We start from the raw sequence: 22,249 nt of genomic DNA, 5'->3' as shown, positions 1-22,249 counted from the left end.
TTTTAAATATTTTTTAAGCAATTAATATTAATTATTTATAAAATTTAATTCGAATATATAACTATATTTTAAATAATAAATATGATCAATAAAATTTTAAATATGTAATATTATATATAAAATAAATTTTAATAAAAATAATTACATATACCATATAAATATTATATAAAATGAGCTAAAATTATCATTTCTTCCTTAAAAACACTTTTATCAAAAACAAAACCTAAAAAAAATTACTTTTACTTTTGAATTACTTTAGTATTATTTCTGGCTTCCAAAAAGCTTTTAACCCTCAAAAAAAGTAATACTAAACAAATCCTTTCCATATCTTTTAAATGCATTTTCGAACAAATCCTCTCCATCCCATTTGGCTGGATAAACACTTCTTGAAAGTGCTTTTGGTAGCAAAATCAACTTGTTTGGGATTGATTATGAAGTTTAGAAGTGGTTTTAGAACCAACCTGCCAATGCCGAACCGCCCCTAACTTGTTTGGGTCAACCCATCAACTCATTTCTTCCTAAATTTACAGTAGCGGATTGGCCACTGCCGACGTACTCTCGAAGCTAAGATGCTGGTAAACCGATTGTTATGGAAGCATCATCAATGGAATAAAACGGTAGTTGCAGTTTCATCTAAAGCCGTATTCGCTCAGGTTACTACTAATAGACCGAGATGGATGAGTACGGTAATGAGCTTTGGGGACGGAAGCCAGGGGGCGTTGGGTCTACCCGATTCAGTGACCGGTCCCAGAGGCGATGCTTACGAGCCCACCCGGGTCCTCGGTCTCCCTTCCGATATCACCAGCATCAGCGCTGGCCATTATCACTCACTCGCTATTGATTCCCGTGGTGGACTCTGGGCTTGGGGCCGCAACCAGGAATCCCAGCTGGGTCGTGATCCACTTGCCCCGAGGTCAGTTCTATAGAATGTTGATTTACTTTGTTATTAGTTGAGCGATGTTGTGATACATTGAATAACTTCACCCAATTATTGCTGGTCCTGGATTTTCTTATGAATAAAACCTAGTTGTTTTGGCATAGTTAGTCATATGTGGAAGTGTTATTATTGGTGAACATTGAATCTAATGACTTACCCTAATGCGAAATGGGTAACTGTTGAATGTGAGCAGAGATTCTTGGAATGATCCAAAGAGAGTGGAAGGGTTGGATCATGTGAACGTTTGTGCTGCTTTTGCTTCTGGTGTTATTTCTGCTGCCATTGACAGTGATGGTTCTGTGTGGGTATGGGGGAAGTCTAAGCGGGGACAGCTTGGTCTTGGAAAGGGTATCATCGAGACCGTAGTACCTCGCAGAGTTGAAGCACTTGCAGGAGAAAAGATAGTCAAGGTGGGCTTCCTAAATTCTTAAGGTAGATTAATCTAGCTCCTAACTTCCTTGCAATTTTTGCTAGTATGCTTGAGCTTGAGCTAATGTATATCATCCAATTAGAAGGAAATTCCATGGTTGCATTTTCTTTGACAGGTTTCATTTGGTTGGGGGCATGCTCTTGCACAGACAGAGGATGGGAAGTTGTTAGGTTGGGGTTATTCAGCCGATGGTAGGATCGGAAATGTGGGGGAAGCTTTAGAGGCATCTCCTCTGGACTCAAATGCGAATATATCGATGAATGACAAACGGTTTTCAGGTTCAGGATTGGATGCTGCCGAGCTGATGGTTTTAGAAGGAATGGAGAAAGAGAAAGACATGCCAATCATTTGGGAACCTCGATTGGTCGAAGAACTGCAAGGAGTTGAAGTCAGAGACATTGCTTGCGGGCTTGATCATTCTTTGGTTCTTTGCTGTAAGTTACAATTTGTGTAGATTCTATGATTGAGCATGTGGGGTTGCTGGCATATGCATCTTTGTTAATCTTGAGTATCAAATTTCAGGTAATGGTACTTTATTGAGCTCTGGAAGCAATGTATATGGTCAGCTGGGGAGAACCAAACTGGACCTCAGATTGTTACCTGTTGATCTAACCGCCCATCCTGTGTCTATTGCATCAGGTCTTGGTCATTCCTTGGCAATCTGTGAGGTGCCATCTTCGGATGTTGAAGGTGGTGGAATGAGCATTTTCTCATGGGGATGGAACCAATGCTCACAATTAGGTAGAGAAGGACCGGAGAATTTCCCATCAATGATTGAGGGATGGGAAGGGGAAACACCTGTATCAGTGTCAGGAGGGCGGGTGCATTCTACTGCTCTGACATCTCATGGCGAGTTATGGGTTTGGGGCTGTGGTAAGAGTGGCCGTCTTGGGTTAGGAAGCTCCAGCGATGAAGCCGAGCCAACCTTGCTTGATTGTTTGGAAGATTTCAAAGTTCTACAAGCAGTGTCAGGTTTTGATCATAACCTGGTTTTGATGGATGAATGATTACATTGTTAGAACAAAACAGGTAATGGTGAAATAATAATCTCGATGAATTTCCGACGTCAGAGTTTCATGATCTCAATTGTTAAATCCCAAGTTCGTCTGCTTGAGTCTAAGGTCTAGAGTCAAGTTTATTTGCTGTACTTTTCTAATGGCTAGGTTTCTGATGAATTAATTGAGCTGGTATGATCTATTATTCGAGTGAGTGTTGAGTCTGCGAATCTATCTAATAGATTAATACATGTATAATTTTATTTCATATATTTGGAGATGATACTTCGAATATGAATTATTTGATTTCTTTTAATTTTTCATATATTTAAAAATTACAATGTTTTGGTGAAAGGATTAAAAAAACTTGACAAAATGTTATTTTAATCTTTAAGAAAAAAGTGGTTCTAATTGAGTTTTGAGTAATAGAAAAAAGAAAAAAAAAACAATGATCCCTTTAGTTAATAAAAATGATCGAATGCTTGGTTTGATGGTTATCTGACGTGGCTGGGGGGATATTTAACAAAAATATTAATTGTTAAAAAATTTAAAAAATCTTAAAAACTAATAAAATGGGCATATTGAATCGATAACTAAAATTTTATATTATTTAAAGGATAATTATTATTTGAATAAATTTTAAAAATAACTATTTAGTACATTAGTGTGGGGAGTTTTTTAACTTCGTAAATAAAATTAAGAAGAGACAATGTATCCTTAATTGATAATTAAAAAATAAATAATACATAAATGAGACACATGAATATCTTTTAATTGTGACTGTGGAATTAAAAATCTTGTGGCTGGTGTATAAAATAATATTTATTTAAATTAAAAATATTTTTAATAAATTATTTTTTAATATTATTTCAAAATTAAAATAATTATTTTCACCAAAAAAATTAAAATAATTTTGTAATTTTATGAGTAATATTTTTATAGGTGAAACATCTCAAAATTAAAAATGTATATTTGGTGTTAGGGTTGGGTGGTATTTGGTGGGCCGTCACGGTTGTAATTCTAAGGTATTAGTAAACTGTAAGAAACGGTGCGTTTTAGTGAGGAGTTGATTGAATAAAGGTAAAGAAACGCTTTTGGACCAGAAAGTCAGCTTACAAGCCGCGACGCAATCGCGAATCAACTCCGGAATTTGTAATCCGCCATTCGTACGCGGCGGTGTAAAGGAAAAGAGAGGTGAGGAGAGGAGGATGTTGGAAAACCCTACACCCACCGCAGCTGATGCCGCTCCTGCCATCAAACGCTATGCTCCTCCCAATCAACGGTACCTTCACAACCCTAAATTTCGTTCTCGCTTTCTTATTTTCCTCGTCCTACCTAAAATTATGCCTCAAAATTGCAGAAATCGTTCTCTCGGACGCCGTAAATCTGGAGGTCGGTTTCTTCATTGATTATTTCTTGGTCTTTTTTCTTCCGATGATTTATAGATGAATGTTTTCCCCCTTAAAAAAGGAGTGATTTTAATTTTCAATTCATTTGGTAGACTGAGTTGTAATAAAATCTTGCAGATCGGTTTGATTGGACTAACAATGTTTATGGGAATGATTCAGAGAAGAATCAAGGTGCCACATCGAGAAACATTAATCCAGTCGGGGATGCTGGGAGCAGCGCTATCCTGAATGAAGACAACCCTCGTCATGCTTTGATACCTTTAGAAGGCTGTTCTAGAAGTGATGCCTCTAGGCTTTTAAGCAATCGTATGGAATCTCTGCACACTTTGATTGGTTTTTTGTACTTTTAGTTAAGAAAACAGCCGCTGTTTCTGTTACCTCTTTGAATTTAGAGTTATTGATTTTTCTTATCTTGTATTATTCTGCTTAAATGCAGCATTACATTTAGGTGAGCTATTCCACTTATAGTTGGAAAGATCTTGTTTTTCTTTGGTTTTGGGGTGAGGGTAGTGGAAAGAGATTAAGAGGTTAGCTCTACGATTGATTCAGATATTGGAGTATTTTGCTGAAGCTTAATTAGTTTTGTGGAAGGCTTTTCCTGGTTGGTTAAGTGATGAAGGGTAGGAAGTGGTTTGGGTGGGGCTTCGGTTCCAATGCTACTTCCTTCCTCCCTTTTATTCTTGTTTGACAAGTATTACCCTTGTTGGATGAAATTTAAATGTTTTTAAGAATCCATGCTTGCAAACATGCAATCATATGGCTGATATACTGTCATTGTTTATCTCTACAAATGCAGGTTGGGCAGCTGTCTTACATCGCTACCATGATACATCCATTGACTTGTCTGGTGAGTGGAAGAATAGAAAACTTAAAAAAGTTCCCTTTTTGAATATGATTTGATTGGCTTGTTGGTCCTTTATGTGGACCAAATCTCGTAGTGGTACACAAAGTTTTAGTGATTGGATGATGTATGGAAGATGGTTGGAGAATGGAAATAATATGAGCAATTGGATAGACTTCTGTGATTAGCAACAAAGGTCTCCTTATCAACTACAGGATAACACTTTGAGAAAATTAATAAAGGTTTTTATTGCAAGAGACATTCTACTCTAGGTCTATACATCTTTGTAAAACTCCTGGCCTAAAAAGAAAAGGGGGGAAGGGGATTAGTTGGTTGGGCCTTTTCTTGTTCCATATGATATTAGATTCATGATATGTTCTATCTTGTTTTACTCACATTTTGGCTGACTTTTTGATCTAATTCATCTCTGGAGATTTATGGACTGATGGGTCAACTAGCTGGCTGGCTTGTAAAAGTCTGCATTAGTTTTATTTACTTTGCACTGATCCAAACGTATCTTTGCATCAAAAGTTCTGCATTAGTTGATGGCAAGGAAAAAATGCTGGTTGTTAGTTATTTATTTCCAAAACCGAAATTAAGGACAACCTAATTTAGGCAAAAGGAATGGAGGAAGTCTGGGGATGTTTTCTTTGGGCTCTTGGCAACCAATTTTTTGAAAACTAAGGCAGCTTCAATGTAGTAACTATTATCAGTTTCGTTTTTACTAGGTGGTTGAAGTTGGTTGATCTGGCTAAGTAGAATAGTGGACTCTAACTGCTAACTATGAGATAATTTCCTTGCTGGGGGATGGGACAACCATTCCCACGAAGATTGATGCCGTACTTTGATAACTGATGTATGCATAAGTTTAGTTGAAGGGATTGGAAGGAGTGAATTACAAGGTTGTCAGCATCATCGAAGATATCCAATCCGTATGAGATATTTAGGATCAGTTTGGGCCAAGTTAATTCATGACTACCACAAACCAGTCTGAATTATGCTAGTGGATAAATCATTGGTTTTCTAAGAACTCTGTTGTTAATATATTCCAAGGTTCCTCATCCCAAGCATGGGTTATGAATCTTCTTAAAATAATTCCACCAGCCTCTATACCACTCTGTGTCGCTGCTAATATGATGTTAAAGAAAGCTACTTATGTGCTGAGTGTTGCTCTTTCTTTTAGATTTGTGGTTGCAAGCAGTTCTGTGTTTGCTGCTTGTTGTTTAGGGGCTCTTGGGAGTGTCATATTGGGCATCCTTTGTCATGTCGTTTTTTATTTTTATTTTTTGTTTCCCCTGTTTCTCCTTATGTCTGACCTTGTTTCCATTCTTGTTTACTGATGGATATTTTCTTCCATAATGGTTGTTTCCTTTTGGTGTGGTTTTTCCTTCTTTCAGAAAGACCAGTTCTGTACTCTGGAATTAGTGATTCAGCCTGGAGGAATTTCAGACTTCCCCATCAGGTATTCATTTCATCCTTCACCCCTTCTTCTTCTTCTTCTCGCGGCCCCCATTCCTTATGCATTTGACTTGCTTTTCCTCAGATGATGTCCCCAGCAAACAAAACCGGGCCTTCATCTGGCTCACAGATGGATTTCTTAGCTGAGCTTCGTCGTGCAATTCGAAATGCCAATACCGACAACTAACTAATGACATAGTGTGATAATGGCAGATGTGGACTTATGAACTTCATGAACTTTGCACTCAAAGTACCTGTTGTATGTGTTCATTAGTTACTCAAATCAAATGCTACTTATTTGGGCGATCGTGTTATTCAGTGTAAAGCATGGTCCAGGCATTTGTTTATGTCCTGGTCCTTGGACATGTAATTTAAGATGAAAACGTTATGAAATCTGTCAGCTATACAATGTTATATTATTACTCTGGAACTCTAAGGTGGTGTTTTTATTCTCTTTCCTTTTATGAGACAGTAGTAGGGGAGGGGTATTTTGTTGCCGGACCTGTATGGATTTTGATGAATGCGAATCTCTCTCTAGTAAATTTGAGCTGTTGTTCTTTTTAAGACTGATCATTCATATCTGTGTTTTTAGGGAGGAATGACTGCTAAACTGAATCAGAGTTGTATTGTTAATTCAAAACTTAAAGCTGCAGTGCCCTTTTTACTCTTCTTTTATTCAACCTAGAGGTTTGACATAATGATGGGAATTGTTATTTGCTTTTCTAACATCGCCATGAATTAAGCATCTAAAAAGATTCATTTTTTCAAATTGTAGAACAATTATGAGTTGGAAAAATTTGTATGAGAGCAATTATATTCAGACATGAATAATTACATGGCAGCATTTCTTGTTATACTATAAATCATTCTTTCCAGACAGGAATAATTCCTTGGGCGGCCAAACGCTTTTCGACCCAGAAAACTACATGCCTTGCGGTAATTTTCTTCTCATCAACGAGGAAAGGCTCCACTGTGCTTGCTCCTGAGCCATATGAAGACAATGAAAAACCTTTGGGACCTACGCAAGCAAATGGGAGAAAATTAGTCACATAATTACTGCAGAAATGGAAATGATACATAGTTTCCAATTTGCCCAAAGTATACAATACCTGTTAGGCCTCCATCAGGGAAGAAGGCCCAGAAAGAGTAGGGACAGCCCTCCTTCAGGAATGAACCTTCCAACTGTCGAGTTTGAATGGGAGGAACATTCATATATCTCATCATATAGAGCAAATTTAAAATGCCAAATCTTGGGGAAAAAGATGGATTAGAACAAACCTTGTTGTCTTGGAAAGTGAGCTCAATTTCAGATATATCATCTTGAGCTTCAAGTATTGTTTTCAATGAAGGGATGACATCCTCCGACATCAACTCCGGCAAAGATTTGGCAGGAGCCTTTGCAGCAGGTTTAGGCTTTGCTGCAGCTGCTTTTGGGGCAGCCTTCACTTCCTCCTCACCACCAGCAACGCCGGCTGATGGTGGAGTGGTTCCCTTGGTTTCAGCAGTGGCTAATGGCAAAAAGCCAACACGAAGCAACCCCGAGTTTAGAAGATGAGCTTTAAAAGGATTTTTACACACTGATAAGAAGGGAAAAAGCTACCTGTAGGAGTAGAAGATTCCTGAACAGCGGAGCAGGCGACACATCGACGATAGATAATTGATTTCCCCACCACAACCTGCGGATAAAAGATTCCAACTCCGAACTTACTTTTAGAGTAAGGTATAAATAATACAAAATTGTAAACTATAGTATTAAACTTACTAATGATAGTGTGGAAGAGGAGGTGGGTTTGAAGGTGGAAGTGAGATATGAAGAAGACGGTGGAAAGCTTGAGAACCTAATTGGACTTGCTCCCAGCATAGCCATTTTCGTACTTGAATTTTTATTCTGCTACTTTCTGTTATTAAACATTTCTGGGTGATATTAAGCTTAATTGGGGGTAGAGGCGGAAACCATTGCTGAGCATACAATAGAAGAAGAGAACTGATCAGTAGAAGAGAGTCTTCTGATCCACAAGAAGTTTAGGAGAATATATGCCACTGGTTTCTTCAATTTCATTTTTGTCTCAACGTAGAATATTATTTCATAAATAAGTGAAAGAAAAAAGAAAAAAAAGAAAAAAGCAGCCCATTAGTGGTCCATAATGTCTCAAAATGCATAAAACAATTAAAATACAAATTTAGTATTTGTATTATCTGTTTCTTAAACTATTAGTATAATATTTCGTATGGTTTGTAAAATTATCAAATCTATGCCATTTTGACAAATGGGAAGTAAAGATAATTTTTGCTTCTTTTCCAAAACAAGTATACCCTCTGTCTCCTCTGGCTCTCTCCTTCTTCCCATAGCTGTTTGCATATAAGCAGCTGGCTGCAACATGGAATTCACAAAGGGTCTGTTATTAACGAAGACAAAAACAGAGAACTACAGAAGCAAAAGAACATGGAAAACAAACAAATAGTAATAATATTATTAATAGTATAAATATACAGAAATTAAATGCTCTGAAGACCTCGTGAGAAGCCTGAGCAAGGTGTTGATGGGTGAACCATTAGTTGAATCCAAGGATTGCACAGTCTGAACCCTTTTGTTTTTGCTGCATCACCTCTGATCCCATACACCATAAACGCTCTTTTCTTCTTCTTGTTTAATATCCTTTTTTTTTTGCCATTTTCTGATCTTGTTGCTGTTGTTCTTCTCCTATGAGTTATTGTTCTTCTTTTCTGATCACTTATTGCCTTCTTTATCAATGAGTGAAAATTTTGGCGGGTTGTTTTAGTGTTAATTAAGTAAGCCCAGCCGCTGCCTGCGACGGTTTGAAATCTAGGCCGCCAGCAAACAACCGTGAACCACTACCCCGGAACTTAGCCCAACAGAGCCTTCGAGAATTCCAAGAATAGTGGACTGAACACCATCTCCCCTACCATTAGAATATAGGCTTACGTGTTATGCATCTGTTTATCTATTAAACGACAAACACGATGAATACAAAAATATTGAAATATTTAGTTTATCATACACTATCGAAGTTAGAAATCTTCATAATGATGGCAATTTATTTAAATTAAAAATGTTAGTGGGGATGACAAGGATGATATTGATTTTATCATATTTTTGTCATCATTAACGTTAAGAAGATATTCTTTATGTTTTCCTTTGGGTATTTATAAAGATTGGAGCCTGGTAAGAAAATAGCACATAGAACTATCAAAGAAAAAGTTCATTAGTGAAAGAAGAAGAAGAAGAAGAAGAAGAAGAAGAAGAAAATGGAGGTTGGATTTTTGGGACTGGGAATAATGGGAAAAGCTATGTCCATGAATTTGCTGAAGAATGGATTCAAAGTCACTGTTTGGAACAGAACTCTTTCTAAGGTACCTTTTCAAAAGTTTTCATTACTCTGGTACCAAAGTAATATCACAGCCATTGTTTCCATTTCTGTATCTGATTGATGCATTTCTGTATCTGATTGATGGGTTTTAATTTGTTTTTAGTTTTATGTATTGGGTTGACTGCCTTGTATATGTATATTGGAGTATCTGCAGCCTGATATCAGCCTTATTTTTGACACTAAAATTTTGTAATGGCAGTGTGATGAACTGGTGGCTCATGGTGCCTCAGTTGGAGAAACCCCTGCAGAAGTAGTAAAGAAATGCAACATCACCATTGCCATTTTGTCTGACCCTGCTGCTGCTCTTTCGGTACTTAATTTACAAACATTGGGTGCACGTACAGTTTTCAGTTCAGCCATTGCCGTCCTGATTAAAATCTCGTCATCATAAACTATGTATTTGATGATTGCTTTAGGTTGTATTTGACAAAGATGGAGTTCTAGACCAAATTGGCAGTGGGAAAGGTTATATTGACATGTCAACTGTTGATCCCGAGACTTCTTGCAAAATCAGTGAGGTTAGCTGATACTTTCTTGATACATGGGTGTTTCTTTCTTTAATGTCTCAAACTTAGAAAGTAGGAGTGTTGGGTGAGCGTAAAATACGGGTATACGGTAATATACCGTCTAAAATGGTAATTTTGTGGAACTGTCAAGATACTTTATCAATGAAATGAATATACTGATTTCTTACTTCCATGGGATATGTACAGGCAATTGCATTAAAAGGCGGCCACTTCCTTGAGGCACCTGTTTCTGGTAGCAAACAGCCCGCAGAAACTGGTCAACTTGTGATTCTTGCAGCTGGAGATAAGGTCAATTGGCAATACTATTTTTTTTATTTACTCTAAGCTCACACAGACCAGGTAAAAATGGAATAAGTATCGGATATGGGTATGTTTAATGCTTTTTTTAAAGTTTTTTTTTCATGTATTTGGTAAACCATACCGCCGTATCTTTATGTGAGTGGCAGATATGGATATGTTAAGAATAAGAGAAATTTGACAAGAAAGTCAAAATGGCTTGCGTTTCCTCTATCATGATTCTAGGGACGATCTATTTTGAATGATTGTTCAACTCGTCGAAGGGAGACGAGAACTCTAGGGTTCATATCATATTAAATAAGGAAAACCAACTAAAATAATATAGAAAGCTAAGCCTTAATTAGAGAATCATAATTAACTAATGTGTTGTACATTTGATTTCATATTTTGATTAAATTTAACCTCTGTCAAGTGAAATTGTAGGCTAAACTTAAATGTTCAAATGCTCTTTTCACTACTATGGTAAAAAAAAGCAGAAAAATAATAGTGGAAGACAATGGAATCCATTCATCCTTTTTCCTCTAATCATTTCTACTAACACATCTCATCTCTATAGCCTGCAAATTTACCTTCACTTTGATGTTAACTGCAATATGTCATCACTGTATATGTAGGCATTGTATGAAGAAGCTGTTCCAGCTTTTGATGTATTAGGAAAGAAACCTTTCTTCTTGGGACCAGTTGGTAATGGAGCCAAAATGAAACTTGTCATCAACATGATAATGGGCAGGTAATACTTATTTCAACTATTCATGCATTTTGGAATTCTACTATGCTGTAAATATGTCAACATACCCCTTTCATTTGAGTTGACAAATCTGGGTACTTGATTGGGACGTTCATTTTGTCCTCCATAGTGTGATGAATGCATTTTCGGAAGGACTTATACTGGCCGAAAGAAGCAGATTGAATCCACATAGCCTTCTCGAAGTGTTGGTAAGATTGCAACAACTAAATAATCTAACAAGTTGTGGCCACAATGAAAGGTGCGGTGGCTGATCCAAGTTTTGTGGCAGGACTTGGGTGGGATTGCCAACCCAATGTTTAGAGGAAAGGGACCAGAAATGCTTAAAGACAATTATTCCCCTGCATTTCCTTTGAAACATCAGCAGAAAGATATGAGGTTGGCTCTTGCCCTTGGGGATCAAAATGCAGTATCAATGCCAGTAGCCGCTGCAGCTAATGAGGTTTTTTCTTCTTCTTTTTTTTCCCAATCTTTGCTTGCCCCTCTCCATGCATAGCATATATGCTTAAGCCGAAAGAGAGATATCCTGCATGAGCTAAAATACCCTAATACATACGCGTAATATAAAGGTGCACTTAGATTACTGACGTTGGATATGGAAGTTACTAGGGCATGTAGAGAAAAACACATAAATGAAGACTAAACTGAAACCCCTTTTTCTCCTATTTGGAATTGTGTTTGGTAGGCTTTCAAGAAGGCCAGAAGCATGGGGCTGGGAGACCTTGATTTTTCAGCTGTTTTCGAGACTGTGAAGCTTCTTAAACATTCATCTTGATACCATACACTACCTTTCATATTGTTAGGCTTATGAAGCCATATTCAGTGTTGGTTTGAACCTGGATTTTTATATATCCATTTTCTAGTTCCTACTATTTTGAAAATTGATACTATTATGTTTTAAGAAACGATCCCTTCAAGTTCTGTTTTCCCTTCGTCAGCATAGACATTTGTTGAATTCCGCTTCAAGGGAATCCAAATACAAAATGCCAGTAAGATAAAACTATATTATTGAAGACCTTTCAACAAATTATAAGAAAGAGAAATTGGAAATTAACACATCAACTTCAGCCACATATGCTGATCTCATTTTATTCCTTAATTGCAAAACTAAAAATGACATGTTTACGGTCCACACTTAAGACAAGGATATGCAACATTCCATTTTCTACAATTAAGAAAGGTAGAAAATGGTATTCATATTTCACTAACTTGGGTATCCATTGTATAAAAAACACTTGATTTTCCTGCATATGTATGAAGCTAACTCTGTACAACATCTAAATAGGTTCAGATTGCCTGATTGAGGAACATTCAAAATCTTGTCAAAACTTGGTTCTGTACAGTCTCATACGCTATTCTGCTCTCGTCCTTTGAAATTAAACTCCTAACGCATCAAAGAAAGCTCCCAATGATGAATAGTCGGGCTGGTTAAGTAATTAGAAGAGCAAAGAGAAAATAAGAAAGTCAAATGCTTTGTATAATCAAATGTGCTCCCCATTTGTATGAGCCCTGAAAATAGCTGGGTTTTTATTCTTTTGCTGCTCTTCTATCTGAAATATGCCAAAGAGAGATAAAAACATATTAACTCTAGAATATAATACAAACGAGGATCAGCAAATTGATCTGGAATGAAAGGGCAAGTACAAGCAATGGAAATCACAAAAATTCTGCATGTCCAACCTATGCATGTTTCTTTTCTACTTCCCTATCTTAGCTTGTGGATATCCGAGGATAACTACGAAAAAAGCACTACTGTATTTTTCCACTTACCCAAACGGACAACTGGAAAAAAAAATGATGCAAAGCTCAAATGGTGAATGACAAATAGGTTTGTTTTTTTAACTAATGTAAATCCTTGCCGTCGATTTCGAAGATGATAATTGCCCGAACAATCAACTTCACAATGTTGTTCAAGTAAAAATCAACAAAGCTACCTGATCTAACTAGTCATCCTAGCAGGTAACCTCTCCGCACACTGTTGAAAAGAAGAGTAAATAAGGCAACTAGATCTATATAGCTCAAAATAACCAGCCTCAATTCCATTCAGAGCCATGCTATCCTGATAATCAGTCTTAAGATACAAAAATTAAACACAACGCAGCAGTCATCACTTGCAAAGAACGGAATAAATACGAACATTTGAGAACAAACAAATTTTGCAATGTTTTGTATCTTTTTCAATCCATCATCAAGAAAACTCGAAGAAATTGCAGGAGAACTAACTAGCAGCTAGAACGAAGCTTCAAGGTTAATTCTTGAAAATGTCACTGAAGCTAAAACCTAAACTTTAGAAATATTCTCTGCTTACTAAGAAATGCCATCACCAACAAAACTAGTATAAAGAAAGATCTAGCGTGATTATCACAAACTTAAATATCAACTACTCATAGTTAAGAAATTAAAATGCACAACAATCACCTTCTACATATCATAAATGAATCTTCATCCTGTAAACAGAACAATTCATATAGTGAAGAGAAAGAAACAGGATGCTCAACTTTGATAACCAGAAGACTGCACATGTAAAGAAAACTTGTAGATAAAGGAATATACCTGATCTGGTCCCATTTTCCAGTTCCGTTCCAGAATGAATCTTCTTCAAATATGATGCAATAAACTCATCCAACTTCACCAACCAGAGTGCAAGTGCAGATGATGTTTGGGGCATAGTTGGAAAGAATGCTATGATTTCTTCAATAACAGTACAACCCCCTTGCTCAATATGGCATTGATTCAACCAATTCTCATTAATTGCTGCAACAAAATCAGCAATAACCTGCAAATAGTCCAGTTCCAAAAATGACAATGATTTACAATTAGCCTCATCACAAAAATTTTATCACCATACTTCAAGAACTCGAACCATGTAACAACAAAGGACTACCTGCAAAAGCTCAGACAAAGACGATGTCCGTCGTAACCGTTTGACCCACAACCTGTGAGCAGACTTTGTCCAAGCGCCAACTAAAGCATCTTTAGGCATAAATGACTACACAAAAGGAAAGAAAGAAAATATAAACAATGATTAAATAAAAATAATTGCATGAAGTTTGTTCTCTTTCTAAATATTTTACATATATAAATGAATTATACACAATACCGAAGTACTGCTAAAGAAGGAAAAGATACAACAGATTTCTCGCAAAGCCACATGTAAAATGCATAATCTATTAATAAACATTGAACAATTTGCTCCTTACATAGCTTGAATGTGATTCAAAGATCAAGTATCATCATAATGCACTATAAATCATAATCCTCTACAAGCTATGTTTCCTTAACCCTCCATCTTCCACAAAAAGTTGTGCAGGGACTTCATTGCCCATTTTATCTCTTGTGAAGAGAGTTAGCATTGTCATTTTTTGAATATTTGAAGCACAACTAATAAAATATATAGAGACTAAAAAAACCAATGAGATACTGAGGTATGAGTTTTATGTGCCCATTGCCTTTCAAATAAAAGATAAAACCTTGACACAAAAGGCCTGTGCCTGACCAACAGTCCTTGGCAAAAAAAGATGGTAAAAGAAAAATGAAGCATATGCATGCTATGTCCGCTAGTACGGATGTACGGGATCCTGCCTATGTTCTTTGTTTTCATATGAAAATGTAATATACGATATAATTTTTTTATATACAGAAAGTAAGGTAGCAATCCAAAAGGCAATAAAGAAACAAAGTGCACCTCAATTGCATGGACTGCAGCTTTCAATGATTGCAACTGTGATGGAAGGACTTTGAATTTAGGAAAAGTACTATTGTCTCCTTTCTCTCTGCATGTAGCCACATGGATGGCGTATCTTTCTTCTAGATCAAAATCAATCTCAAATGTGGTATGGCAAATCCTACAGTGCTTCTCATCTCTCCAGTACAAATCATGACAACTTTCACATCTGGTAAGAGAATCAAGATAAGAACGCTTGTTGTGCTTTACAGCATTAAGGTTCAAGTAAAAGTAATCCCATATCCACACATCAAATTCTTGAAGACGTCTCCACATTCGATTTTGTTCCTCTCCCTTCTTTCCAGCATGAAGAACTATAGCACAGCATGAGGTTAAAGATTCATTCATGGCCACCGTCAAGCTGAGGTTGTCAACATCAGAAACTGGAGAACAACTATCTTCTCTGACTGCATCCATTTCAGGTGAATAAGATGGTGTGTTCCTGATTTCTGCATCATGTAAATGTCTACTTGACATTTCTTGACATAGTGAAGTTTCCCGCTTCTCTAACGATTCAATAAGAAGAGCTTCACGTTTACCCCTGTCATCCAAAACTGCCAATAAGGCCCGCAATGCCTGCACCACGATAAGGACAAACAAATAATAACAGTAAAAAGTTTTGTTCACACAAGAACAATCACTTACCGTCTGAAGGAAAACTGAAAAGAACTCCAAATTTTCTTTCAGGTTAAGTATCGACATTTAGGTAAAGAGTAATCCTCACTTTATGATGAGAAGATATCTCAATAAAGAAATAAGAAGACAATTTTTAACCAATATTAATGCAAATGAAGAAAGGGACATGCATTATAGCAACCTAATAGGGTTACCTCTTCGGTGTCTATAACTTCCCAATGACCATCTTCCGAAGATTCAAAGTAAATCCTCCTATGTCCAGGGTCATATGCATTACAAGGGCCCAAGAAAAGCCAATATCTATTGTACCTGCGATCAGAGCCCAAAAAGATAGATTGCATTGGGTGTATATACACTCCTACTTCAGTTTGTTTTGCATCCTGTCCACTGCTGGAACATCTCTCTTTTTCAAAAGACTTTGTAATTGCTGATGAATCAACTGGGCGAGAGTCTGATGATGTGTGTGATACTTGTACACCATTCCTTTGTCCACCATAGACCCAAGATGGCCTAGGAAAATTCTGTCGGTTTGATGATGACCTCTTAATTTTTGCTCCAGAACCATAGTGAGGGATGCTGGGAACATATTCAACAATGGCTTTACCAGGATTCTGGAAAAAGAGTAAAATGAGAAACTACCAGATATGGAACTACTGAAGATTCATAACTTCATAGCAGGATAAGAAACATTTCAGCTACACAAGGATGGAACATGGCAAGGCAAAGACTAAAATATAAAAGACTCTTCATGATTTTATTTAAATACCTACAACACTCTAAATAGTCAGTAGTTTATACTTGACATAAAATATCCAAAATAATCATTGTACAGATCATGGTCCTCAAGAAAAAGAGAAAAAGAGATCCATTAAAAAAATTGAGTGGCCATCAAAGCAACATACCAAACAAAACAGCAGGAGAGGATATTCTTCAAACTTTCTTTCTTTTATTATTGTTATTTATTTATTTCAATTTTAAGTGGGTGAAGAGGTGACAAAGGAGGAGCGGAAGTCAATTTGGACAGGTGAAAATTGTTTACCTCCATTCTGATACTGGAACCATCGCTAAGAAGATCAATCAAAGCCACTAATGCATTCAACTTCTCTTCAATGCTCAAATCAGAATATTCACCTTCCATAAGTCCTAGCAACCACACCTCTCCTGGATGGCTTTCATCAATTTCAGTGTGGACAGTCAGCATGTTATTTCTACCTTTATGGTGGTTATTATGTTTGAATTTCCTTTGATAGTAATTTCCTGAGTCATGGTCAGAATCATCACTGCTGTCATCAGAGTCATCATCAACACTTCCAGAATCCTCAGTATCAGAATGACAATTGTTGCCGTCCTTTGCAACAGAACTACAGCGCAGACGATATGCAGATGGTGATATCTTTTCAAATAAAGTAATATCACTTGAAAGAGTTGAACATATTAATTCTTCGAGTTCCTCAGTCGTGCTAGTGAGATTCAATTCAGTAACCTTCAAAAGAGAAAAAATAAAATAAAATATTGATAGCTGAAACAAGGTCATAATAATGACTAAAATGAGGGTTTCAACTTAGTTGGCTTCTGCAACAGAACCTTTTCATTTTATAAAATGTACACATATAGGTCCTAATCTCACCGGCAAAGACAGCGCCAAGTCCGAAACTTTTAGCCCATTATTTCCTCTTTCTGACAAAATTTTAAACAGCTCACTCTTTAAACTGCCGGGGCGCAGGCCAAATCTCACCATGAGGCTCATTTCCTGTATTTTAGGAAAGAAGATTAAATATAAAATGACATATTTCAAATATAACCGTGGATCTTTGGATTGTAGAGGAACTTCAAAGGAGTTTGATAATTCATAAAAACAATGTGCTCATACCTTATTAAGGGCTTCCCTGCGTAATAGACCTTGTTTCGAACCAAAGCCAGCTGCAACTAAAACTTGGCGCAGTATTTCTGTCCATGTCAGAGGGTTCAAGGATGTCTTCCAGAACTCAACCACAAATTCTTGGTTCTCCACCTTATAAGTTAAAAAGGAAAGAAATAACATCCATTTCTTTAGCAAGGACACAGAGCTCCAATATCCTCTGACAATTCAATACCTCAACATCCAAGGGTTTTTCCAGAAAGGTTATCAACTTTCCAAAAAAGCTTTAAAAAGACCCAACTGATATATCCATATACTACTTTAGGAAGCATTTCAAGACCATGGTGCACATGCCTCTTCCCTTATTTATTAATTTTTTTTCTTCCTATTGCACATGCATGTAATTTGCTAATACAAACATTTCCACTTAAACATGCTCAGGAACTCGTTCGATGATTCATTTAAGCTGTGTTAAGGTTAAAGCTATCAGCCTATCACATATGAAGGAACAAGATCAGAATACCAGGCCCCAGCCAAGTCATTGAATACACGTCATTTTAACAGATTATCTTTTAATAAACAGAGAAATGGAAGCAAAGTGTCGTCATCTCAATCTTGATCAATACCAGAAAGTCCTATTTAAGCGAAATATAACTCAAGCAACAAAATCTTGAAAAATGGATCTTGTCTGACAAGTGCTTCGTTTTCAGTGGATCTATTTTGTAGTAATAAAAAAATCAAATCTGGCCTTCTTTTTTGGTCTACCAATTTGAAATTCTTTTCAAAAGCATTCTAAATAACATTATATACGTCAACAAGAAAAAATCTATAATGTTCAAGAAGGTTTGCTTATCCTATTCATACCTGAGCAACCAGCAAGACCACCAAAGTAATATGACATGTTAGTAAAACAAAACAGAGGATAATATCCCCCACAGCACAACCATTGCAAGCAAACAGACGCATATTCAAGCATGCATTTACATAAACCTGCATGGTCATTACTCACCGAGTGAAGTAGAGCAAGGAACTTGCAAGACAAGCTAAAATGAGGTAAAACTGCACCACTCAACTCCACTTCAACATCAGACAAAAGAAGCTTGAGAAGGGCCACATGAATTTTCCCAAGTAACAAGGAATCCTGAGATGGATACATGTATAGAAGGACAAAAAAAGGGAATAAATATAAGCCAAGCATTTCAATGTATATGGTACAATCTTAGATGAGAGATAACCTTATCATGGAATGCTTGAGCAAACTCATCAAGTGTAAATGAGCATGTGTCAAGTGTTACCGAATAGGTATACAAGAAATGGAAAACCTGCAAAAGAATTTCAAACAATAGTTAAGCAAGATACTTCAGAAAAATAAAGGAACAGATGACTCATAACATACTGCCACCACTAGAAGTCCACAAAAAGGGCAAGACAACAGCCACTGGAAGCATGCTTTAAGATTAAAATTTCTTCAGCAAGATTTAGAGGATGAGAACAAAGGGAAAAAGATGATGCAGAGCAAATACCATGCATGATAAAAGGGCTTTTTTCCATAATACTAAATGAACATCATTAATGAACATAAGGCGTGGCAGGCACCTTAAACAGTTTTTTGACAGTTTCTGGAGATGAATCCCAGGGTTGCATACTGAATGGTTGCTTCATCTTAACTGAATCTGGTGGAAACTTAGCCAGCAAATCTGGGAAACCATATAGAGATTCTTTAATAGAACTCCAGAAAGAAAATTACCTTCTATATGCACATCATATAAATGCCACAAAAAAGATTTAAAAAATTGCTCACGCATTCTTAAAATCAAAAAATACTAAGCCACCCAACCTTTGCAAAGGGAACAACCAAGCAATCCGCTTGTACCAAGATGATCCGCACATTGTAATGGATTTGGTCCAGCTTGTAACTCCCTCAACTCCAATTCTTCATCATCAACTAACATTGCAAGTTGATCAAGACGTTCATTAGAAATAGTTCCATCCAAAGCAAGTTCACATTTTTCATTGCGTGGCTGCCTCTGATTGTCATTTTTGTTAGATTGCACCTAGCACAAAAAAGGCAAGTCAACATTAACACAGAAGTTACAGAGAAGTTGAGAATGAAACACAAAAAAAGTGATAGAAATGACTATAAGTACCTCTCTCCTTTTAATGGAGGCCCTTTTCTTTTCCTGTAACTTCTTTTCCAAACTTCTCTGCTTCTGAATGGCAAGTTGTAGTCAGCAAATTTCCAACATAAAACCATTAAGAAAAATCAAGAAAATGATCAATCAACAAGCATAACGCCTGGGTTTTCAGGGAATAATGTAAAAACAAAAGGCTTCCAAAGAAGATTAAAAGAAAGAAGTCAACATAAAACCTTGGGATTGAAAAAATTAATAACTGACCATTTGAGATACTAATGGCTGCCGTCTTTTGTTCCGAGGCGGTTGCCTTCGCACTACAGGACTAGTTTGAGAAGGAGCAACAATTTGTCGATTAGAAATATCAATGCCAGTAGGAATATCTCCACCCTCAGGGTTCACAACCCTCCAAACTGTCATCAAACCTTTTCCCATACCGTGTTTCTTCACTGAAGCACTCTCAGTACTATTGTTCTGATGGTCTATGCTGGCAAGCTCAAAAACCTTAAATACAAGAAACAAAGTAAAACAAATAAGAAAATAGAAGAGGTAGGAACTGGAGATGAACACCATGAAAACATTCTTGATACCTTCCTCTTTTTGGCTGCTGCTCTTTGGCACTCTTCATCAGCAGGGTAAGACTCTGTAGAACCTAAATATAGCAATAATGAATAAGCTTATTTGTGTCAAAGTACAGTTTGAATAGCCATGAGTACTGGAAAAGTAAAATTCGAATGGTAACCAGCTATGTTATTTCAAACCTTCATTTTAGGTCAAGTGCCCTTGTTAGACACTCGCCAACGTGTTACTGAATTAGACATGTGTATGGAGTCTTTACCTTTTAAATAAAGGACTTCAAAAAAATTTAAAAACACACCCATGTTGGATTAAAAAAAACCAATGCCTCACTCTTACTCCCAAGTCTAAAATATATAGATTAAGATTATAACAGAAACAATAAGAAAGAATCAATTTAAAATATTAACTAGTTAGGGCTGTATTTCACCGGTTAATGTATGACATTAGCAAGGAAAATTACATTTTCTATCTTAGCAAAATGGCAACCTTGAAAATTCTCAATAGAAAAGCACCAGAAACAGAATGAGGTTTCCAGCATAATTTTGACTCAGCAAAACCACAAAATTAAGGCACCAAATGAATAACAACCACCTTTAAATAGCATCAAATAACCACTACAGCGAAAAGGTTACAAGCTTCCAGTAGTGTACCTTTGCAGTGGAAAGCTTGGGAAGGAATAGAGTCAAATTCCACACCAAGTGGAGGACCATCCTTGCGGAATACCTTGCTTAGAATGTACTGTGGAGATAAAAAATCCTGAGGAAGAAGCATCTTCTTCTTTTTCTTGCCAAACCCATTTGCTCCGACTGAAGAGGTGCTTTTCTGATTCTTTCTAGCAACAGAAATGGCAGCAGCGTTCCTTTTTGTAGAAGCAGAGAGGCTTGTCATAGAATGGATAGGTAATATAGTTCCTTTATCCCTTTTCCTCTTAGAGGCAAACCATTGCTGAACCTGTTTCAGAGTTAGTCCTAAAGAAGCAGCATAACCTTCTATCTCCTTCTGCGTAGGATATTTATTATCTGCTCCACATTAAAATAAAATAAAATAAAAAAAGGCATAGGGATGAGTAATAATATCAGTCAGCTAAAATCATGGATGAAAATCTAAATTAAAAGCCAAGTCAGACATTACTAAAAGGTTTAGCTTAAATCCCAATATACTTTTAATAAACAATCTGAAATTTCTAGATTGGAAAAACCTAAGTAAACAATAATCCGATGAACATAATTTTTAATCTTTAATGGTAAAAGAGAAAACCTCCAGAGCCACAAATACCTTTATAGATGTACTCAAGTTCTATAAGTTGAAATTGCGACTTCCTCTTCATTTTATTCTACCGTCTCCTAGCCTTCAAACTGATTCTCCTAACTCAATTCAAATTCCAAAAAGCAGAACACTGGAGTCGAGGTAAACATACTGCTAAATCCAAAAAGAAAATTGAAAGAATAATCATTCAAAAACAGAAAAAAAAGAGACCAAAATAAGAGTAGAAAAGGATTAAAGGACTCCACCAGCCATGACAAAAAATGAGTATTACCACCATAAAAAAAAACCATGTAAAAGAACAAACAGAAGATTTTCGATGTCACCATCATCAGAAAAAATTTAGGAAAAAAAAGAAGTACCAATTTCCCGGGAAAAAATTAGCTTTCCAATTATTGAATATAGCAAAGAAACTCCCCAGTATTTGAGTTCCTCTCAAAAGAACCAAAGATAGAAGAGAAAACAGTGAAGTGCAACAGCCCAAGTGGGTAGAATTGTAGATACTGAACATAAAATTACATTCCTTAAAGTTGACATTAGGGAACATAAGAAGGAAAGACTTATTTAGTGTGCAGGAAATGCGATAGATAGAGATAGAGATGAATTGAAGAAGAAGAAGCAATAAATAGTGAAGGTTGCGTTGAGAGCTCAGGTGAGAGACTGCCAGAGATTTTAGAATAAGCCAGTAGGGTTTTGGGTTTTATCATCTTTTTCTCTTTTAAAAAGATAATATTAATTTTGCTCATATGTTTTGGGGTTGATTTTTTTTTTTACGCTCATTAAAAAAAATATCTTTTCCTTTCGCACTCTCTCTCCAACTATCTGGCTCCGTGGATTGTTCAGTTCCAAGCTCAACTACCACCAACAGCTGAGGCCTCTTAGGCCCGTACCAAAGCCCACCTCCTACGCCTTCCATTTATAAACGTTTTCAGAACTGGATCCCTACCCATCCCAAAATCAGTTTAGAGGATTCAATTAAATAAATTATTAAATATTTAAAAAATAATTTAATTAATTTTTTAATTTAGT

At 36.5% G+C, this 22,249-nt stretch overlaps 5 protein-coding genes across 10 annotated transcripts; 3 read left to right on the top strand and 2 right to left on the bottom strand.

Annotated features, from left to right (window-relative positions):
* Positions 1-305: 305 nt before the first annotated feature.
* Positions 306-2,678, top strand: LOC107924706 (RCC1 and BTB domain-containing protein 2). 2 transcript variants are annotated; one of them, XM_016855266.2, is made up of 4 exons: positions 306-913; positions 1,131-1,347; positions 1,483-1,801; positions 2,007-2,678. In XM_016855266.2, the coding sequence occupies exons 1-4, from the start codon at positions 570-572 to the stop codon at positions 2,372-2,374; spliced, it is 1,248 nt and encodes a 415-aa protein (XP_016710755.1). In that variant the 5' UTR covers positions 306-569; the 3' UTR covers positions 2,375-2,678. The 2 variants fall into 2 exon arrangements, with proteins under 2 accessions (XP_016710755.1, XP_016710754.1); XM_016855265.2 differs by having other exon boundaries at positions 309-913; positions 1,890-2,678.
* A 679-nt stretch (positions 2,679-3,357) lies between these two features.
* On the top strand, positions 3,358-6,612 carry LOC107923920 (uncharacterized). 2 transcript variants are annotated; one of them, XM_016854115.2, is made up of 6 exons: positions 3,358-3,644; positions 3,723-3,754; positions 3,931-4,077; positions 4,568-4,618; positions 6,010-6,074; positions 6,156-6,612. In XM_016854115.2, the coding sequence occupies exons 1-6, from the start codon at positions 3,571-3,573 to the stop codon at positions 6,255-6,257; spliced, it is 471 nt and encodes a 156-aa protein (XP_016709604.1). In that variant the 5' UTR covers positions 3,358-3,570; the 3' UTR covers positions 6,258-6,612. The 2 variants fall into 2 exon arrangements, with proteins under 2 accessions (XP_016709604.1, XP_016709602.1); XM_016854113.2 differs by having other exon boundaries at positions 3,364-3,644; positions 3,889-4,077.
* Positions 6,613-6,857: 245 nt separating this feature from the next.
* On the bottom strand, positions 6,858-9,003 carry LOC107923919 (uncharacterized). The gene is made up of 6 exons (XM_041081272.1): positions 8,584-9,003; positions 7,833-8,441; positions 7,671-7,746; positions 7,349-7,578; positions 7,180-7,252; positions 6,858-7,088 (listed from the first exon to the last, which is right to left on the bottom strand). The coding sequence occupies exons 2-6, from the start codon at positions 7,935-7,937 to the stop codon at positions 6,934-6,936; spliced, it is 639 nt and encodes a 212-aa protein (XP_040937206.1). The 5' UTR covers positions 7,938-8,441; positions 8,584-9,003; the 3' UTR covers positions 6,858-6,933.
* Positions 9,004-9,107: 104 nt separating this feature from the next.
* On the top strand, positions 9,108-11,954 carry LOC107923918 (glyoxylate/succinic semialdehyde reductase 1). Its single transcript, XM_016854111.2, has 8 exons — positions 9,108-9,442; positions 9,659-9,769; positions 9,876-9,977; positions 10,173-10,274; positions 10,898-11,013; positions 11,141-11,219; positions 11,300-11,470; positions 11,714-11,954. The coding sequence occupies exons 1-8, from the start codon at positions 9,338-9,340 to the stop codon at positions 11,801-11,803; spliced, it is 876 nt and encodes a 291-aa protein (XP_016709600.1). The 5' UTR covers positions 9,108-9,337; the 3' UTR covers positions 11,804-11,954.
* Positions 11,955-12,078: 124 nt separating this feature from the next.
* Positions 12,079-21,968, bottom strand: LOC107923916 (homeobox-DDT domain protein RLT3). 4 transcript variants are annotated; one of them, XM_016854108.2, is made up of 18 exons: positions 21,583-21,968; positions 21,233-21,376; positions 20,608-20,976; positions 19,969-20,030; positions 19,643-19,882; positions 19,394-19,456; positions 19,084-19,300; positions 18,843-18,943; positions 18,482-18,568; positions 18,256-18,387; positions 17,259-17,399; positions 17,016-17,138; positions 16,428-16,871; positions 15,583-15,999; positions 14,714-15,328; positions 13,913-14,017; positions 13,582-13,804; positions 12,079-12,578 (listed from the first exon to the last, which is right to left on the bottom strand). In XM_016854108.2, the coding sequence occupies exons 2-18, from the start codon at positions 21,282-21,284 to the stop codon at positions 12,556-12,558; spliced, it is 3,414 nt and encodes a 1,137-aa protein (XP_016709597.2). In that variant the 5' UTR covers positions 21,285-21,376; positions 21,583-21,968; the 3' UTR covers positions 12,079-12,555. The 4 variants fall into 4 exon arrangements, with proteins under 4 accessions (XP_016709597.2, XP_016709596.2, XP_040937205.1 ...); XM_016854107.2 differs by having other exon boundaries at positions 21,233-21,373; XM_041081271.1 differs by having other exon boundaries at positions 19,394-19,450; positions 21,233-21,373.
* Between the last annotated feature and the right edge of the window lie 281 nt (positions 21,969-22,249).

Source organism: Gossypium hirsutum, chromosome A11 (genome assembly GCF_007990345.1).
Source record: "Gossypium hirsutum isolate 1008001.06 chromosome A11, Gossypium_hirsutum_v2.1, whole genome shotgun sequence".
In the NCBI taxonomy this organism is placed as follows: Eukaryota; Viridiplantae; Streptophyta; class Magnoliopsida; order Malvales; family Malvaceae; genus Gossypium; species Gossypium hirsutum.
Note: the sequence above shows the minus strand (reverse complement) of the source record. Positions and strands in the feature narration are given on the sequence as shown.

Coding starts and splice junctions, on each gene's coding strand:
- LOC107923919 (XM_041081272.1), bottom strand. CDS start 7,937: ATGGCTATGCTGGGAGCAAGTCCAATTAGGTTCTCAAGCTTTCCACCG. Junction 7,579..7,670: donor GGAATCTTCTACTCCTACAG/GTAGCTTTTTCC, acceptor TTTTGCCATTAG/CCACTGCTGAAACCAAGGGA. Junction 7,253..7,348: donor TCACTTTCCAAGACAACAAG/GTTTGTTCTAAT, acceptor CAAACTCGACAG/TTGGAAGGTTCATTCCTGAA.
- LOC107924706 (XM_016855265.2), top strand. CDS start 570: ATGCTGGTAAACCGATTGTTATGGAAGCATCATCAATGGAATAAAACG. Junction 1,348..1,482: donor CAGGAGAAAAGATAGTCAAG/GTGGGCTTCCTA, acceptor TTTCTTTGACAG/GTTTCATTTGGTTGGGGGCA. Junction 1,802..1,889: donor TCATTCTTTGGTTCTTTGCT/GTAAGTTACAAT, acceptor ATCAAATTTCAG/GTAATGGTACTTTATTGAGC.
- LOC107923920 (XM_016854113.2), top strand. CDS start 3,571: ATGTTGGAAAACCCTACACCCACCGCAGCTGATGCCGCTCCTGCCATC. Junction 3,645..3,722: donor TATGCTCCTCCCAATCAACG/GTACCTTCACAA, acceptor TCAAAATTGCAG/AAATCGTTCTCTCGGACGCC. Junction 6,075..6,155: donor ATTTCAGACTTCCCCATCAG/GTATTCATTTCA, acceptor GCTTTTCCTCAG/ATGATGTCCCCAGCAAACAA.
- LOC107923918 (XM_016854111.2), top strand. CDS start 9,338: ATGGAGGTTGGATTTTTGGGACTGGGAATAATGGGAAAAGCTATGTCC. Junction 9,978..10,172: donor CTTCTTGCAAAATCAGTGAG/GTTAGCTGATAC, acceptor GGATATGTACAG/GCAATTGCATTAAAAGGCGG. Junction 11,471..11,713: donor TAGCCGCTGCAGCTAATGAG/GTTTTTTCTTCT, acceptor TGTGTTTGGTAG/GCTTTCAAGAAGGCCAGAAG.
- LOC107923916 (XM_016854108.2), bottom strand. CDS start 21,284: ATGAAGAGGAAGTCGCAATTTCAACTTATAGAACTTGAGTACATCTAT. Junction 19,883..19,968: donor CAGCAGCCAAAAAGAGGAAG/GTATCAAGAATG, acceptor CTTGTATTTAAG/GTTTTTGAGCTTGCCAGCAT. Junction 17,400..18,255: donor TCCTTGCTCTACTTCACTCG/GTGAGTAATGAC, acceptor TTAACTTATAAG/GTGGAGAACCAAGAATTTGT.